The sequence below is a fragment of the Mustela erminea genome, chromosome 18 (genome assembly GCF_009829155.1).
Source record: "Mustela erminea isolate mMusErm1 chromosome 18, mMusErm1.Pri, whole genome shotgun sequence".
NCBI lineage: Eukaryota > Metazoa > Chordata > Mammalia > Carnivora > Mustelidae > Mustela > Mustela erminea.
In genome coordinates this window covers 3,610,174-3,628,414 of record NC_045631.1, presented here as the reverse complement: position 1 = coordinate 3,628,414, position 18,241 = coordinate 3,610,174, and the positions used below count along the sequence as shown (strand labels likewise).

General features: G+C 49.4%; 1 protein-coding gene across 3 annotated transcripts in view; it reads left to right on the top strand.

The window, feature by feature from the left end:
* The window catches only part of STX8 (syntaxin 8), a 243,884-nt gene that overhangs the window by 204,778 nt on the left and 20,865 nt on the right, over nt 1–18,241 (top strand). Inside the window, exon 8 of one of the 3 annotated variants that reach the window (XM_032321204.1) lies at nt 5,220–5,796. The exons of the other annotated variants lie outside the window; for them this stretch is intronic. Within the exon in view, the coding sequence (XP_032177095.1) occupies nt 5,220–5,260 (41 nt within the window). The 3' untranslated portion in view covers nt 5,261–5,796. Of the gene's footprint in view, nt 1–5,219; nt 5,797–18,241 lie in introns of those variants that run through there. 3 annotated transcript variants of the gene reach the window in all.

Sequence of the window (18,241 nt, the reverse complement as noted above, 5' to 3'; positions counted from 1 at the left end):
AAAGCAAAGGAGGGGTGCTCCCCAGAGCTGGAACTGGGGGTGGGGGGAATGTCATACCCAGAAGAATTTCAGGTCACAGCTAGAGGAACTGAAACCTTACGGAGCAGAACAGGATCCTCAGCGCCCCCAGGACTGTTTATGTTAGGACCGCAGGGCATAGGTGTTGGGAGTGTGCACAGCTCTAAATCCACGTGCTTGCCAGTCAGGGTCACAGTCATCACAGAGTCATATATTTAGGGCAGCACTTTTAGCATATGCAAGAAGTAATTGTTTCTGATGCACACAGAGGCACCGCGGGGTTAGTGGTGGGGCTGTGCACCGTTCCTCCTTTATCATCTCTGCATGGGCTTCCTGCTTTCCTGCCACAGACTGTCTTTCTTCTCATGGTGGAGAGCACTGCACCGGGCAGCCACACGTTCAAGTCCGTCTTCCTCTGGAAGGATTCCTTCCTTAACAACAATCAGGAGGGTCGTGGGAAAGGTTGCTTTGGGTCCCGGCTGGGGTCTTGCATCCATCTATGAAACATGAGTGCCTGTGTTTGGCTTAGCCCCTGGTCAAAGGTGCAGGCAAGTTGTTTTTTCAGCTATTTTATGCAGGTTGCTTGGGTGATAGCGGGTAGGAAAAATCATAGCTACAGACAGAAGATTTGAATAAATGTAGGGAGGTGCCATTTTCCTAGATAGGCAGGCCTAAAGTGTAGAGATGTAGATTCCCCCCAAGTTAGTTTATAAATTTCACACTCTGATTCAGAATCCCAGAGGGAGTTGGGGGGCTCCTTGACATCACACTTCTAAAGTTCATCAGAGTAGCAGGCATACATAGTGAGATTAGCTCAGAAAATTCTGCCCAGGGTCAGAAAGCCAGCTTAATTGGTGTATTTTTCATCTTGGTATTAGTTTATCATCTGTCCTAGGCTTAAAATAAGATCCGGTGTTGACACCTGATTTTTAAGGCTTTTCTCCTAGAACAGTTTTTATAGAAGTCAGGGAACTAGGAGCTGGGTATTCAGAGATCTAACATCTGATACACTAATGCCACTCACATTATTTTGAGCGCTGGCTCTCCACTAGGCGTGTAGGGTTTCCTTAGACCTAGAAGGCGCACTCCCTTCCCACCTATTACTATGCTCAGCCTTTCCAGCCAAAGATAGGCATTAGACATTATGAGTTTGTTATCATGCCATATGATTCGGGGAATCGGTTTGCCAATATGAAAAGAGCCGGAAGAAGGTACAAATAAATGATCTGATCAGAAACTACAAGTATACAAAAGGAAGTGGGGGTTGGTTGATGGAGATCTGTACTTACTGCACATCCCTGGGGGAGATGTGGATGACATAGGTTTTAAATGTCAGGACCTCTGTGTAGTAGTAGTAAGAATGTGGAGTTGTAGAGAATTTTCAAAGACGCCAGAGATGGCTTAAGAGAGAGCACATGCTGACCACCTCGCCAACGGAGGAATGAAGAGATGGAAAGGAGGGGCGCCTGGGTGGCTCAGTGGGTTAAGCCTCTGCCTTCAGCTCAGGTCATGATCCCAGAGTCCTGGGATCCAACCCCAAGTCGGGCTCCCTGCTGGACAGGGAGTCTGCTTCTCCCTCTGCCCTTCCCCCAACTCGTGCTTGCTCACTCCCTCTCTCCCTTTCTCTAAAATTAAAAAAAAAAAAAAAAAAAAAAAAGGACAGAGAGGAAATGTCAGTTTTAAAAAAAACAGTGGTTGCATGGGAAGTAAATGCAGGTTAGAAAAAGCAACATTTGTGATTTTGTGTTTGTAAATGGCACTGTTCTTGGGAAAGTAAACCCATGCCTGAAAAGGAAAGCGAGTATGTAACGCATCGTAATGCCTTTGTCGGGATGTGTCATGTCCAGTTTCTTTGGCTTTGGAAACGATGGGGGAATTTTCAACCCTGGAAATTTGTTTAAAAAGAAAAAAAAGGTGAGATGAATGTTTGTCTTATGTGATTTATGTCCATACCTAGTTTGGGTTCCAAGATCTCAGCTAGATAACCACATACAGCCCTCTCCATCTCCCAGTGTCGGCTGGTTGATGAAGGCAAACCCAGACTGAAAGTCAGGGAGTTTACACGGCATTCACAGTGACAAAGAATTTGAAAGGATGACCTTTAGAACGAGAAGCAGCCCAGCTCCCCTGACTGGAGGCCAGAAGTAGCACGTTAAACCGTGTAAGAACAAAGACTGAAACAGGCCGTCCCCTCCTCCTCTCAGATCATGGGTTTTTACAGCTCAAAATCCGTTCCTCAGTTTGCCTTGGAAATGATATGCAGATATGTATGCTAAGACCCAGCGTTCAGTGCGGCATATGTTTGGAATTAATCACGGAACCACATTTGCCCCAGCTGCAAAGCTGGAGCTCACAGAAGTGTGGAAACAATGTTGAGATACGCATCTAGAAGCAAAGGTCAGGCTGCCTGGGCCAAGACGCTTGTTGGGGAGAGCGTGTCTTGGTCGCCAGGGCCATCTGAAGTCCAAGAGCATACGTGAACCCAAACGGCCCTCAGACCCTGAACCCCCAAGGCCAGAGGGAAATGACCTTCCGCAAACGGGGGGCCAGCGAAAGTGAGGGAGCTCACGAAACGCTGACAAGAGAAAAACCAGGTGGGAGGGTTAGCCCATCTGGCTAATTGGTCACAGACTGTAAATTCCCCTCCAGCCACATCCGCCCTCCCTACTTAGGAGAACCTGGGTTTTCTGAGGACTTGCAGAGAAACGTTTGCAGGAATGGGTGCCACTCAGTTAAAGTCGAAGGACAGAAATATGTCGGCTTACGGAGCATTCGTGGGAGAGGCAAGAGATGAGACAGGAGCGGAACAGGGTGAGGAGGAGGGTGGAAAGCCGCTCAGGAAATCCTGGACTAGTTCCTCCATCGGCCTTTTGGTTGCCAGATTCTGTCCTCTGCCTATGTATGGGTCCCGGGGGGCCAGCTGGGGGCCCAAGGTGCAGGGGTCAGGATGTTCCATATCCTCTCCAGCGCCTGCCCCGCCAGCTTACGCACTGTACACGTACTCACATGCACTGCTCTTCTGTCATTGCCTGTCTCCGGGGTCTGCTGTCTTCTGCTCTAGAGCACAGGAATCCCAAGTTCATTCACGCTCACATACCAGGGACAGAAAGTCTCGTCCCAGCCAACCATCTTGCCATTTCAGATGCAAACAGACTAAGAATGACAGATTCCTAAACAGAACGCCCCTGCGGTGGAATTTCAGGCACCCTGAGCCCAAAATCCTGGGAGGGAAGACATTCAGGAGTAGAGAGGAAGGACTTCTTTCTACTTGTCAGGCTACCCCCAGTTAAGTGACGGTTTGGTCTGGCCTTGTTCGGTACACAGAGGTTACTTGGTGTATAAGCATGCTGCTCAAAATACACCGGGGTCCACAACTGTCCCTGTCTTCTGATTGTGTCCCTAACAAACGTTGCCTGGCTCCAGAGCCCTTACTTGGCTTGTTTGAGAATTGAGAGGTTCTCTGTCTCGTGTGCCGACCAAAGAAACTTCCAGATATGTTCCGCTGCCTCCGTTAGCTCCATTTGAAACTGGAAGCGTAGTTGGCATTTTAAGTAGATGAAGAGCCTGTCTGTTAAACCAGTGTGGCGGGCAGGGTGGCAGAAAGGGGATTCTAATGCTGAGTTGCTAGATTCGCAGGTGTATTGGGAGCGGGATTCAGTGTCTCTTTTTCTTGAGTCTGCACCAAGCTGTGTAAAAAATGACGCAGGGCTCGACCCTGTGTGAGTCAGGTTTGGAACCGCAGTCACAGGCAGGACAGGTCACCGTAGGAGTAATAGGCTCCCTGTGTGCCAGGCCCCGGGCGGAGGGCACTCTATGCGTTACACCGTCTGACCTTCACATCTGCCCTCTGCAACAGGTACATGTGTTATCTCTGTTTACAAGATATTGCAACTCAAGAATCCACTGAGCTCTTCCCCAAGCAACTTTGCTGTGTGTGAGTCTTTGCTGTGTGTGTGTTATACTGTAGCAAAATTTATGTGTGTTTAAAAAAGAGAGAGAAAGAGAGAGAGACCAGTGAAGCCCAGAGAAGTTAAGTGTCTTGCCCCGAGTCCCCAAACCAGAGGCAGGATTCAGGCACCAGAGGCAGGATGCAGCCACCACATTTGTCCCCCTCTGAAACGCACTTAGCTTCTCTGTGCTGCTAACCCTTCCCGTTTAATTATACACGATCATACATCATTCATACAAGTGAGTGGAATTGGTACTCTCTTCTGCTGCCAGTCCTTCATTCTTGTCGCGTCATCTTCTAGAAATGTTCTTGCTGTTATAGTGTTCTCTCTTCATGATTTAATTCTTTGTTCCCCCCACCCAAGCTATATACTTCTTGATTGTTGAGTCGAGTGAATAAGTCTTGTCGTTACATTTACGCTAAAACGCACGTTTCCAAGACCATGTCCTAGACTCATTTGTTTCTTTGTCTATTCCGTGAAATTATGAGATGTTTGCCACCTGCCCAGACTAGGAATATAAAGTTGAAGAAGATGGTGTCTTCTTTCAAGAGGTTTGGTGTCTAAGGGGCAGACGGACTTATGTCTTTAAAAAGTAGGGGCAGACAGACTCACTACAGGTTCCCAGACAGAATGTCTTCGTGTAGAGTGGGAGCATCCAGGAGGAAGTGGCCAGGCTGGGTGAGAAAGGCCTGACGGAGGAGGTATCTTGGGAGTGTACAGAGAATAGCGAGTGTTGGCCAAGGGTCAAGGCCACGGCTCACTGTGTCCGTCTGCCAGGGCTTCCTTAACAAAAAAACCATGGGTCAGGTGACCGAGATAACGGAAATGTGTTTCCTAACGGTTCTGGAGGCTGGGACGTCCTGGATCCAGGTGCTGGCAGCACTGGTTTCTGGTGAGGCCTCCTCCTTGCATTGTCCTCCCATGGCCTTCCCAGTGCCAGGTGTGAGGAGTAGGGAGGAGGGGGAGAGGGAGATGGAGACAGAGTGAGTGTCTCTATCAGTGTCTCTTCTTCTCCTTATAAGGACACCAGCCCTGTTGGATGAGGACTCCCAGCCTTATAACCTAATTTAACCTTCATTACCTCCTTAATCAGTCACATGGGGGTGAGGGTTCAATGTACAAATTGAGGAGGGGGCACATAAGTCAGTCCATCATGCACGCCAACACCCAGGATTCCCTGCTCCCCCCCAGTTCCCCCAGTCCCTCCCCATGGAGGCACCCCACAATCCCTCTGTTCATGCTTGTTTTCAGAGTCCTTTCCCGTGCACCCTGCCCGCGCCCAGAAGCCTTAGCGCGGTGATTCAGTCTTTCCAGTCTGCTCTTTGATGTCTGTTGTAAAGAGCATAAGGCTGACACAGCTCCGACTTGCAAAACACCAGGCGTCGGCTGTTCGTTCCACCGTCGTCCAAGGCTGGCCATGGTGGGGAAGCAGCAGTTGCCTCTGCCCTCACCCCAAGGAACCCCTTCTGTATCTGGCTCTCCGCAGCATTAAGAGTGCGACACCGTGAACAAAGAAGACTTCTCCCACTTCTGTAGCAAGCGACTGCAGAGTGCAAAATACACATGAACGTAAAGGCTCTCTGCAAAGTACAGCATGCAGGATTCAGTCCAAAAGCAGTTAGAGTCCTGTGCTTCTGCAGCTGTGTTTTCCAGTGGTGAGGGATCATCAGACCCTCTCCCATCCCCTGTTTCACTGTAATCAGATAACCCAAAAGGCCCTTCACCAGGTCTCCAAGAATTCTCCAAAGCCGTCTTACCGTTCACACGCACCCTTCTCGCGCGCTCAGGTTATGATGTGGTCATTTTCAATACTAGTCTCTAAATTCCAGCCCTCTGTGTAGCCTTCCTGGCCTGATGGGGGAGGAACAAACCACTTCCTTTGGTGGGGGGGAGCTTGGGAAGTACGGGGCTCGGGGGAGAGCAGCACAGCCCGACTGTGGATCTGAGCCCCCTCTGTTACTTACCAGCTGTGTGACCTGGAACACCCCTTTGTTTTTCCTTTGCCGGAAGCTGGGGGTGTGGGTCATCTCGCCCCTAACAGCTGCAGTGTTGGCCACGGAGCCTTGCTAACTTGACCCCACAGCCAGCAGAGAGCTCCTCGGGACAAGGTTGGCACAGCGCAAGGAGCAAGAGGGAGAGACATCCCTCTGGTGGTAAGGTTTGTGAGGATGACAAAGTTAAGACACAAGAACAACGCTTGGCCCCCAGTAAGTGCTTCGTAGGTCCCTTTCCTCCTCCATCGGTAGACCTGGAGGAACGTGGCTATGGAGGCGTGTGCTGTTACTTAAAGACTCGACCCAGTTCCAGAATGTTGCTGCGTTGAATTTGTTTGCCCAGCCAACCAGTACCCGTCATGATCGTTACGAAGGCTTCATGCTCTGTCCCATTTTCTGGCAGATTCCCTTCATCTGTGTTGAAAATAGTCTCCGGATGGCCAGCTCGCTGGCCCAGCGTCAGGCCCTGTGCTTAAGGACGGGGCCGGTGGACCGGGTCACGACATTTGAATACTCAGGGGTTCCTGAGCATTTGGAGATCAGAAACAGAGGGGCAAGAGGAAACCAACCAGCTTTTGCAGACCTGAGGCCAGGAGTGAGCGTTTCCAGGCTGGAGGGGTCCAAACGCACAGCTAAGGGGACTCTTGCCCGAGTTCGGTTGGAGGAGGAGACTGCTTTTTGTCTGGCCCGAGCTCAGAGCGGAGCAAGCTGGAGGGTAGGCTTTCACAGGTAGCCAGAGAAACACCCAGTGCTTTCCCTTTATTGTGTCTGCTGAGTGGTTCTCTTTCTTAGCCTGTGTTGTGTTATGAAAGAGACAAGTTTAATAAACAGATTCTATTTTTATTCTGAGCCACAGCTTGGAAGAGCATTCCGTCTCCCGACTGGGAACCAGGAGCCCCCTTGGCCCTGTGCGCCTGTTACTCTCTCTGCCGCCACTTGGTGGTGACATACCGAAGCTTGCAGGGGGAGGTCTCCAAGCCAGTCCACACTGAAGCCCCACCACCGGGCACCACCGCTGAGACCATGCTTGGACTCTCGGGGTGCCTCTGCCCTTACCCTTCTGAGATTCATGTTCAGGGACCCCTTGTCTGATGTGTCCCTCTGACCACGCAAAGAAGCTGCTTGTTCCCGAGTCCTGGTTCTGGTCTGGTTGGCTGGCAGCTTCCAGCCCTTGGGAACACATAGGCGTATGAGGAAAAACAATCCTGCTTCCCCTTAGTTCAACTAAGGCAAGGCTGGAGAATTTCAAACAGAACCGTTCCTTGGAAACAACAGCAAAATATACACAACAGCATAAATAAATGGGTAAGCTCACGGAGTCTGGCCGGCAGGGACTTACGGATGGAACAGCGCGCTGGGCTGATCGGCCAGCAAGCCTTCCAGACTGTCCAGAGAGCCTCATTCCTTCTCCCACCTTGGAACCTAAGAACCTTGTAGAGCAGATTGGAACAAGGACAGTCCAGCCACGATCCCAGGAGAGATTTAATTTATAATTCATAAACTTAGTATTCCAAAGAAGATATGGAGTAGTTTATGATAAAATATGTGTGTGTGTTTAACATCAGCACGGCTGAAGAAATTGAAAACGTTTACCCGTAGACAAGAGCATAAATAGAATATATCAAGCACTAAATTACTCTTGTGCTGAAACACCAAATTCAGCGCCAGGAAGAGAATCCTGGAAAACCAAAATGCAAAAAGAATTGTCACCTATTTATTTACCCAGTGACAATACTAACAGAAAAGAAAGGGACAGTGCTTTCCAAGAAGAGCTAGCTCTGTCCTGGCCTGAGTATTTACCGCGGTGCTGGCAGCATGTTAATTCGACAGTGATTTTGTAGAACACCCAGAAACTCTCTCTGCTCGGTCGATGAGCAGTGTTTGTGTTGATACTCCTTTTAGATCTGATGGGCTCCTCCTCCCTTCCCAGAATTTGCTCTCTGTGGCTCTGCTGCATGTCCTTCTTGTGGCTGACCTTAGGTCAAGTGGGAAAGCCCCCCAAGGGGTGTCCTCCCCCCCGCCCCCCCCTGCAGACTGCACTAGAAGGGAATGAGCCTGGTGGGGCGGGGGAAGTTGGATGGAGGGGCAGTCAGCACCGCCTCAGAAGGTGGCGCCCTGGACTGGTGAGCAGTGTGCTTCTGTGTACGTATATACAGGACATAGAGATGATGATTCCGTTTTGCTCGTGCCATGGAGAGTTCGAGATGCCCTAGATTGAAAAAAATGCCTCTCAACCAGAGATAGGGACTCGCCAGAGGCTCCTTGACGTTCCTTCTCTGTGCAGTAGCACAGTGGGATCTGAGATGCTTCTCCTGCAGTTTGGGGTGCGCTCGAAAGTCATATGATCATCAGTGTGTGGTCAGCTTGTTGAAATCTTTTCTGTGTGTGGCCATGTGCTGGCGGGACAGCCAAGCAGAGACCGTTGAGAGTCTGTGTTTCTCTTCTCTCTCTTGCACCCGGGTACTGGGTCTGATCCGTATGGTTCAGATGGGGGTGGAACTCACCCGCCCCAGCCCCCCACCCCTGCTGCACAGGTGCCCTTGATCCCCATGGCCAGCAGGCAGGGGGAGGCATTTCACACAGACTCTGGCCTGGGGATGACTCGAAATAGTGTGCAGGCATAGTTCACGAAGACAGAAGTGCACGGTCTGTTTCAAACCAGGAACAGAAAGCTACGGTGACCTGCCTCACCTCCCTTCCCCCTGGGCCCCGGTCCCCCGAGGAGAGCGCTTTCAGCTCCTCCTACCTGTTTCCCCTGGATCGCACTGTCTTCCTTCTGCAGAATATGCTTGTACTCCTAGGACTTGATCTAACTGCGGTTTGAGATGTTGTCTGTTAACTTCTGCCATGGAAGGTGGACGTCGCCCTTTCACCAGCTGCCCCCCACCCCACACGCGTGCACACGCACGCACACGCGTGCACACACCCCTCCTCTCTGCCCCCAACAGAGTTCAGTCACAGTTGTTAGGTAGATCATGGTTCAGCATTTTCATTTTGATCATATCGGTGCCTTTCCCCAGGCCACGTAGCTCACTATAATTAGACTTCCTTTCCGACCCGGTATTTTGGTTTTCCTGGACTTTGTGTCATCCTTTCCCTTTGCTTCTCATAACTCTGGCCCTGAATTACTGCGGAACTGAGAAATGCCTCTGGATCTGTGAGCTGCGCACCAGCAGACCCATCTTGTCCGTATTCTGCTCTCTGTTCGGGGCTCAGCCCTCTTGAGCCCCGAGCTTCCGTTCGAACCCAACTGCGAGCTCTCCAGGCCCCTTGCCCCTCCACTGCCCTGGGACTTTGATATCTTCCTGACACTTTTCTCCCCTTGATCTCCCCTCGGAGCCCCCTTCCTTGGAATTCGTTATCTTCTTCCTTGGTTTACCTCCTTAGGTGATGGGGCACACCCTCTCCTAGCTCTCTGATGGGGACTGTCTGAGAAGCATATTTCTTGAGATACAGCATGTCTGAAAATACCCGCTTTCTGCCTCGCGCAGTTTAACAGATCGACTGCGTATAGAATTTTCCGCCAAGGACGATTTGTGTTCCAAACACTAAAGGCATCTTTCATTGTCTTCTGGCTCCCAGTGGTGCTCCTGAGAAGTCCAGTGCCATTTTGTCCTGAGTCTTGTTACACGTCCTGTTTGCTTTTTAGAGCTTTTCCTTAGCGTGAACATTCTGGATCTCACACGGAAGACTTTTGAATAATGCCAGCCCCCTGTCCTGGTGTTGGCCACTTTGTGAACCCTTCCGGCTGGAGTTCATTGCCTTTGTCCTGACCATATTTTCTTCTGTTAGAGCTTTGATAAGTACCTCCTCTCTTTTTCCTTTCCTTTCCCTCTGGCACATTCTACATTCATGGTTGGCTGTTGGGCCTCCTGGTTTAATTTTGTCGATTTCCCTGGGGCACCTGAGTGGCTCAGTCAGCTAAGCATCTGCCTTCAGCTTGGGCTGTGATCTCAGGGTCCTGGGGCTGAGCCCCACGTCGGCTCCTTACTCAGCAGGGAGTCTGCTCTGTCCCCCTGCTCATGCTTTCTCTCTCTCTCTCTCTCAAATAAATAAATCTTTCTAAAGAAATTGATGATTTCCTTGTTTTCTCTCCTGTTTCTCATTTCTTTGTGTTTTTGTTCCTTTCCGGAACATTTCTTCATCTACTTCTTCACATCTATCCCTTGGTTTACTGCCGCTGTCTTATTTTTGTAACTTGGGTTTTCTGATTTTTAAATGGTGCTCAGTTCTGGTTTCAGAGACACAAAATCTTTTAGTAGACATTATATCTCTGAGGATATCAATTAGTGTTTCTTTGACGGTTTCTTCTGTTGTTTGCTTTGTCTTTTCCCTCAATTCCTTTTCATGGTTTTGGTGGGGCATGGTTGGCAGGGAGAAGGGGGAGTGATTTGGGGGGGGTTCTTTTTCTCTTGCATCAAATGTCTAGTGATGCTTGGCTACCCATTACTGTTTAAGAATGAAACACCAAAAGACACCCAAAAGTTGTGTATGCATCAGTGGGGTCTCTTGAGTTGTAACTTTGCCTGGAGGATGATCAGACAGGGAAGGACCTAGTTATTTTATTGGGAGCCCCAGATGGCCCCTAGCAGGTTTTTTCTCTTTGGTTGGTCCCTTTCTGCCGAGGGGAGACCTGTAGTCCCCTGTCTGGTGAATAGAAGCCTAGCCAGCGGCATCTGGGAGCTCAGTAGGGGGACGGGATAGCCAGCTCTCTGGTCCACATGAAAAGTCGTATTTAATTTCCCTATTTTCAACCTCTCACCTAATCTCTTCCTTCTCCTGTGTCGGCTGCCCCGTGTTTAGAACTCCTCTGGTCCAGTTTCTCCTCTGAACCTCTTTCCCGAAAGGATAGTGGGGAGGTAGCTGCCTGGTCGTGGAGGGTGACAGAAGGGGCTCTGGGATGTAACTGAGGCTCATGTCATTTGTAACCAGCCCCCCCTGTTTCCAGCTCTGCCTTTAGAACTACCTCGTGCATCCCGACCCCTGAGCCTTTCCAGGGGCCTGGGGTACCAGTCAACTTCCCACTTTGGATTCCCACCCCGATCAGTTGTTACCATCTGTGCCCTGTTGTCCACGGCCTGACTGTCTTTCCGCATTTTACTGACCCATCTGAGTGGGTCTCGCCTCCTCCCTGTTCTTTTGGTTTATAGACGAATCCCTTTCTTCTCCCTCTGGCGGGTGGGGGGATGCGGTGGGCAGGTACAACCATGGGTGTGGAGTTTTACCGAAGTCAGCATGTGCCATACGTCGTCCTCCCCAGTCTCCCTCACACCCCCTCGAGTTGGTAGGTGGTCTTAGTCCCATGCTGCAGCTAAGGAGTGAAGACCCCAGAGGTCAAGGCCCTCTGTCAAGGTCACGTAGCAGATCAGTGGCGGAGCCGCGATTCCAGTCCAGGTATACGCCTCTGAAAGCCGCGCTTTTGACCACATCACACGTCTTTCTGATGCTCTGGGCTTGCTCAGGGATTCCTCCTCACCACACCGCACAGTATTAATCAGGAACACATACCACACACATTCCCCGGAGGCCGTGCAGTCCAGCTAAGAGAGCGGGTTTTTTTTTTTCTTCCTTTGTTCCCCGAAGCAATTATTTCTTTATTTCATTTCAAGACCCGGCCTCTGCAGCTGCCACAGACAGCTTAGAGTTGTCTGAAGGCGGAAGACCAGAACCAAAGCCATGCGCTTACAAGCCATCCAACTTGAAAGATGTGTTGAGGTAAAATACCACTGCAAAGCTTCCCCAGCAAACCTTTTTTTTGGTGGGGGAGCTTTTTCTTTTCAAACTGAAAGACAACCATTTGTACTGTTCATGCATAAGAATCTTCAGCTCTGGCCGTGTTCAAGATGAGATTTTTTTTCTTTTTTTTTTTGCCCCCCTTTGGTAATTTCCCACCCCAATGAAGCAGACAGTATAGTCTTCCAAAGCCAAAATAATGGTGTGTTGCACATCGATATTTACAAGTCAGAGAAGAGTGCCTGTGGGTGGGCTGAACCACGTCCCTTCCCTTGTCCTTTCTGGAGAAGCAGCCTGCTTGTGCTAACGCAAGTTTGTTTTCATTCGGAATCCTTAAGATGTGAATGAGAGCCATGTGGGCAGAGCTGAACTACCGGGTAAGTTGGGAGTTCAGCCTCTTGGAGGAAAGGCTGGGGTCAGACCACGTGGGGAAGCGTTCGATTGTAGCTGTGCATCCCAGTTATGATCTTGCCCTATATTTAAGTTTTTAGCTGTACCACATCTGATACTTCCCTTGGCGTTCCGGGAGAGCGAGGTCCGTACAGTTATTGGCAAGGGCCCAGTGCAGGAATGTGGGCTTTCCAGAAGTTTGTTACAACTTTTCAGAAGTATTGAGCAAAATTAGTCATGTTTAAAGGGAAAAATGGGAAGGTGTTGTTTGTCTTTGAAGTATTTGTTTCTCTAAGCATGAGTGCTATAGCAGCTGGTGGTGGAGACAGGTTTGTTTCAAGCAGACCTCATAGGGAGCTGCGTGTTCGTCCCAGAGCTGCCAATGACAGCTTTATTCATGATTTCTAGGTGCGATCGCCCCAAGCCATGACCGTTCCAAAAGACATTCTGCCACTTTTCCCTAAGGCGACTGTTGTCGTTTCTCACCATGTCCTAGATCATGGGTCGGGGCCAAAATGGCATCTTGGCTGTGCTTTGGCCTTAACCCTGGCCGCTGCTGGGGCCCTGGAGAAGTGGCCCAACTAGGGTAGATCAGGAGTGACAGGAAGCAGCCCGGGGCTCCCGGAGCTGGGGAGGGCGTGGGGAGAGGCAGGTGTTCTGGATGCCCCAGCTTTGTATCAGTACTGCGGACCTTTTCGGGGCTTCCTCCTGATTCTGGTTGTCTGTGTCCAGCAGCACGGAGGGCAGTGTTTCTGTCAACCAGATGTCGGCCGAGGTGCTGGTTGAAAACGCAGATCTCCAAGCCCCACCCCAGGCTTAATGAATCTGCCACTCCGGCTGGTGGGGCCTGGGAATGTGCTTTTCGCTCCCGGCACCATCACCTCCCCCCACTTTGCCCTGCCCACCCCCCCATGATTCTTAGGCAGATCGTCTTATCCAGGGACATATTTTTCAAACTTCCTTAATGATAAGAATCACGTGATAATCTTTCTAAAAATACAAATTCCTGAGCCCCATCCCAGATCCACTGGCTCGGGATCTCCAGCAGGGCGGGGGCCCCGGGAAGCAGGGAGAAGGGAACCTGGCATTCCAGAAAACTTAAGATCCCGAGGCCAAGGTTGCCTGCTGGAAACCATCAGAGAAAAGAAATCAAGACCCACCCATGACTTGGAAAGACTTTGCATCTGGTAATTAAAAGACAAGTACGAGACCTAGAAACTAGAAAAACTGACTGGGGGTCTTCGGGCCCAAGGCAAATTATGCCAGAAAGTTCCTTTAGTTACTTTTCCCCATTTGCCTGTCACATTTCTGAGAATCGGGGGTTTTTTGTTTGTTTTTTTTTAAGATTTATTTATTTGAGAGAGACGGAGCGAGCAAGAGAGCAGGGGAAGAGCAGAGGGAGAGACAGAGTTCCAGACTCCCCACTGAGCAAGGAACCCAATGCTGGGCTCTATCTCACAGCCCCGATGTCCTGACCCGAGCCGAAATCAGGAGTCGGAAGCTTAACTGACTGAGCACCCAGGCGCCCCACTATTCTGAGAATCTTTGAAGCTTTCTAATTCTGCCAAGCTGAGGTCAAGATAAAAAGTCAGTCCTTATTTTCCGCTGGTGGAAAAAAAGATCTAGGGATAATTCTAAATTTATTTTCTTCCCACTAATCATTTCAAAAAGTACATTTCACTTGCCTTGACTTCTCAAAAGCAAGAGTAGCTTTTTACACTTTTAAAGAAAAAAATTTTAAAACACCTGTCACTTCTGGCGTCTTCTGAAGTTCTCAACTTCGCCTGTATGTAAACTGTGAGCCTCTAGGGTCCGAATAAACATGTATTGTGTATCTCTGTCTCCCCAGGTGCAGGTCGATGTGTAGCATGTGAAATGAATGCTACACAGATTCAGAGGAATATATTTTATTTCCCTTGCTAAGTTTATTTTCTTTAGCTGGAGACTATCAGTGTGAAATTTAACCCCCCCCCCCCTTTTGGAGAGGCCTCTCACATGTGCTTGATTACTGGTTTATTAATTTGAAGATTTATGGAGGGGCAAAAATGCTGATTTTTTTTCTTCTAAAAAAAAAATGTCAGACTGAGAGACAAAACATGAAATTGTACATACCTGCAAAGAGATGTCCAGATCCCCTGTATCCTGGTGAGGAAATTTCATTGCATAAATGGGTTCCTGTTAGTTGATGGAAAAATTAAGTTAACTGGAATCCCCAGTTCGCCAGTCGTGCCAGCTAACTGAGGTATTAGTGTCCTGTTTAAACTCTCGGCGCTATTAAATTAAATGGTCATGACACGAAACCTCAGAAAAGTCTTATTGTTGTCTAGAAAGATTGTGTACAGGTGTTGCTGGCCCGCTTTAGAATAAAAAAGGCTTCAGTATTCTCAAAAATCATTTCCTCTCCTGAGGAAATGTACCATAGTAAAATAGTCTTTTGCAGTACAGTAATTGCCGGCTCTCAGCTTCAAAAGAAAATCCTTGAATATTATTCAGGGTTACTGTTTCCACCAGGCTCCGTTGAATGGATGGCCTTTTTGCGTTTGATTAATAAAATGACTCCAGAAAATAAAAGGAACTCTCATTTAATCCCTCCAGACAGAAGTTGTTGGAAACATTTAGCTGCTCAAGAAAATTGTTTTTAAATTTTAAAAGACGCGCGCCGTTTAAGCTTCGAGAATGAAGGGAACCGTTCCATGCGTCGCCAAAGCTCTCCGTTGGAAGCTTGGCACGCTGAGCACTTTGCTTGAGTTGATATCTTCACCCCATGAAATGCAAACTCGGAGAATTTTTATTGCAAACACAGAAGGTTAAATATTTATAGAAAGGGAGAAAACTCCTTCGTGTAAGAAAAGGCAGTTCTAATTATCCACAACTTTTTGTCAGTGTCAAAAATATTCTCTGATGGTGTGGGATTCCCAAGTTACCCTGGGCTGCCCTGTGAGCTTTGTAAGGTAAGTCTCTCAGATGCTTATCACCCGAGGTCACAGTTCAGGGATCTGTATTTGTGAACACCCCGTTTTTCCTCTTGAGGATGCCCTACCACCCACTCTGACCCCCTGGGAGTCCCTGTCTAATCTCTACAGCAACCACAGACAAGCTCTTTCTTCCACTTGTGCTGATGTCTGGGATACCCATTTGCCAGAAGACAGATACACGCATTTCTGTAGTTTGGATAAAGAAAAAGAAAATACATCCCCATAAAGCTACTCTCTCATTTCCTGGAGTCAGATTTGCGAGTGTAACTCTTGCTTGGACCATTTCCTTTGGATTCCTCTGGGTGGGTATTCTGCCTCAGGTGATGGAGAGCGCCTCGGTTCTGCTCTCCCTAGCTGGCAGGTTGGCCAGAGGAGTGTCAAACAGAGGGGAAAAGCTAGCTCTCCTTTGGCTGACCTGTTTTCCGAACACCACGATGAATAGCCAACTGCAAGGATCAGGACGATGAAGATGGTTACAGGTTAAGGAAACAGAGCCCGCAGACGTTCCTGTGTCATCGATAGAAAGGTTGGCTTTAGTCACATGCGTTCCTCTTGACAGCTGTCTTACCATCCTCGGAAACAGTGTCACATCTGAAGGAATGTGACAAATGAAGGAGAACACACTCTGATATCAGAGAGGAGGGAGATTATAGTAAGAAGGTGGCGTCAGTTGGGACGCCCGGGTGGCTCAGTCAGTTAAGCGTCTGCCTTTGGCTCCGGTCATGATCCCGGGGTCCTGGATCGAGTCCCACATTGGGCTCCCTGCTCAGTGGGGAGTCTACTTCTCCCTCTGCCTCTTCCCCGCTGCTCATGCTCTCTCTCTCTCTCTCTCTCTCTCTGTCTCTCAAGAAATAAAAATCTTTAAAAAAAAAAAAAAAAGGGAGGAAGGAAGAAAAGAAAAAAGAAAAGAAAGAGGTGTCAAGTGCCAACCAACAGTTTGTCAAATGTACAAAAGCATAAGCTAAATATCTGGGAGTGCTGGGGTAGAGGAGAGAAAACCGCGAAACCGCAGCAGACTCGGCCTCCGACAGGAGTGTGGGAAGAGCCCAGAGAGGGTCTTGCTGGGGAGGCTTTTACCAGCCATGACGCCATACCCACCCCCAAGCTCTTATACTGCTTTATCACTCCAGGCTACATGCCTGCTTCGCATTTGGGGTACATAAAGTAGGTGGTATTCTGCCTCCAATTCCCACCCCCAAATAGGACATTTTCCCCTAATGGCTTGCTAGCCCCAAAGATAAGTTCTCTATAATCCCAGTGGATTATAGCAGTACTGTGCTGTCAGACTTGCTTGAAATAACCCCCAGGATGTCCAGACTTGGGCTCATGATCCTCTCAGCCCTGCTTTTCCTTCTCTATCTTCTGTTTGGATGAGCAGACCCACTGCCCATTCCGTTTCTCACGCCAGACACTCAGGAGTCATCCCTGGCTCTTCCCTCTCGCTCAGCCGGCCATATCCCATCCAATGCCAACTCGTGCGAGTTCTCCATCCTCGGTGCCTATGGAAGCTGGGCGCCCCTGTCCTTCTGTCCTTCTGTCTCCTTCTGGGACCTCCTGTTGCTCCCTGACTCACCTCATTGTCTGCAGATCTGCCCCCTTCAAGTGCCTTCTCCACACTGAAGCCAGGGTGGGCTTTGTAAACCACGGACTTGCTCTTACCAGCCTGTCCCTTTAGCACTGCTGCCCCCGCTAAGCCTTCCAGAGATTCCCCACAGCCCATGTTCCTTGTGACAGAGCTTAGGGCCCCTGTGATCTGCTCTTCTCCTCCTCTGCCCACACACGTCCACACACAACTGCAGTGAACATCATGCAGGTATCTTTTTGTGCTTCCACCTTAATTTCCCTAAAATCTACTCCACTTTCTTCCCCTGAGCCCTTGGGTTCCTTATCTGCAAGATGGGGATAGTCTAGTTGTACCATAATTTGGCAGGTTCCTGAAACACCATGTTGCTATTTTTTTAATATAACCAAATTAATGTTCGTATGAGTTTGGAGAGAGTTGACAGGTACAGAGCATTAAATCTTCCCATCTAGGAATATGGGACATCTCTCTCTCTCTCCATTTGAATTTCCCTTCGTGGCCCTCAGTAAAGTTACAGAACTTCCAAGATACCAGTCCTGTCCATTTTCCTTCATTACTTTACTCTCCATTCACTAGTTGCTAATAAGCTTTTCTTCATGTGTTTTCTGGTGTTTATGACTGCTTCATAAGAAGGGGTTTCATTGTTCAGTCTATTTGCTAACTGGCGTCTTCAGCTCAGAGAGGTTTTCTATTGGTTATTTTGTTATTTCCAGGTCAGGCGCTTCGTCATCCACACGCAAGCATCTGGTCTCTTCTAGTTCCTGAAGGGAAACCGAGGAACAGATATGGTTTGGCTTTGAGTTGGCAGTTAGGAAGGGCGTTGACTTGGGCTCCTGAAGGGAGCAAGCGGGGGTGGCGGGGGGGCGGGGGGAAACATTGGATTGCTCTGTGGCAGGAAGACGGTGAGAAGTCCATAGTTGCTTGCCTGGAACAAGGCAGCTGGCCAGGGAAGCAGAAATGACCTGGAAGGTGTGTTGTTGGTCTTTGTACTAATACACAGTCTCTAGGACTCTGACGGTCGGAGCTAGTCACACTTGCGTTCAGTTCCCAACACTGGAGAGCTGGGAAACCTTAGATCAGTTGTTCAACTCTTCTGAGCTTCGGGTTCCATCATCATCGTCATTGTCATGCTCATCGTCGCCATCGTCCTCATCATCGTGATGGTATCCGTTCGCGGTTCTGGCCGTAGAGATGGTGTATCTGAGACCGTGGTCACAAGGCTTGGCACGCGGGAGACCCTCAGTAAGTTCTGGCTGTTGCTGCTGCTGCTGTCCTCAGCGGGTAATGACAGAACCAGACATCTCCCTTTGGTCCCCCTCCACCGACCCTTGGCCCTCATCTCCCGAGTCCCGAAGCTCTGCGTTCCCTCCCTCTGCCACCTGCCTTCACCTCCTTCTGCTGCTGCTCCTCTTCTGTCCCTGCTGCTCTGCCTCTCCCAGGACGTTTCCTCCCGAAGGTCTTCTTTCGCCTTCTGATCTGCACCCATCTCTCCCTCACCAACCAAGACCTGTCTGCTGAGAGCTCCAGGTTTCTGCCGCACACCCACATGCTTATTTGAGCTTTCAACCAAAATCCCGCTGTCAGTCCAGAAGCTTTCAA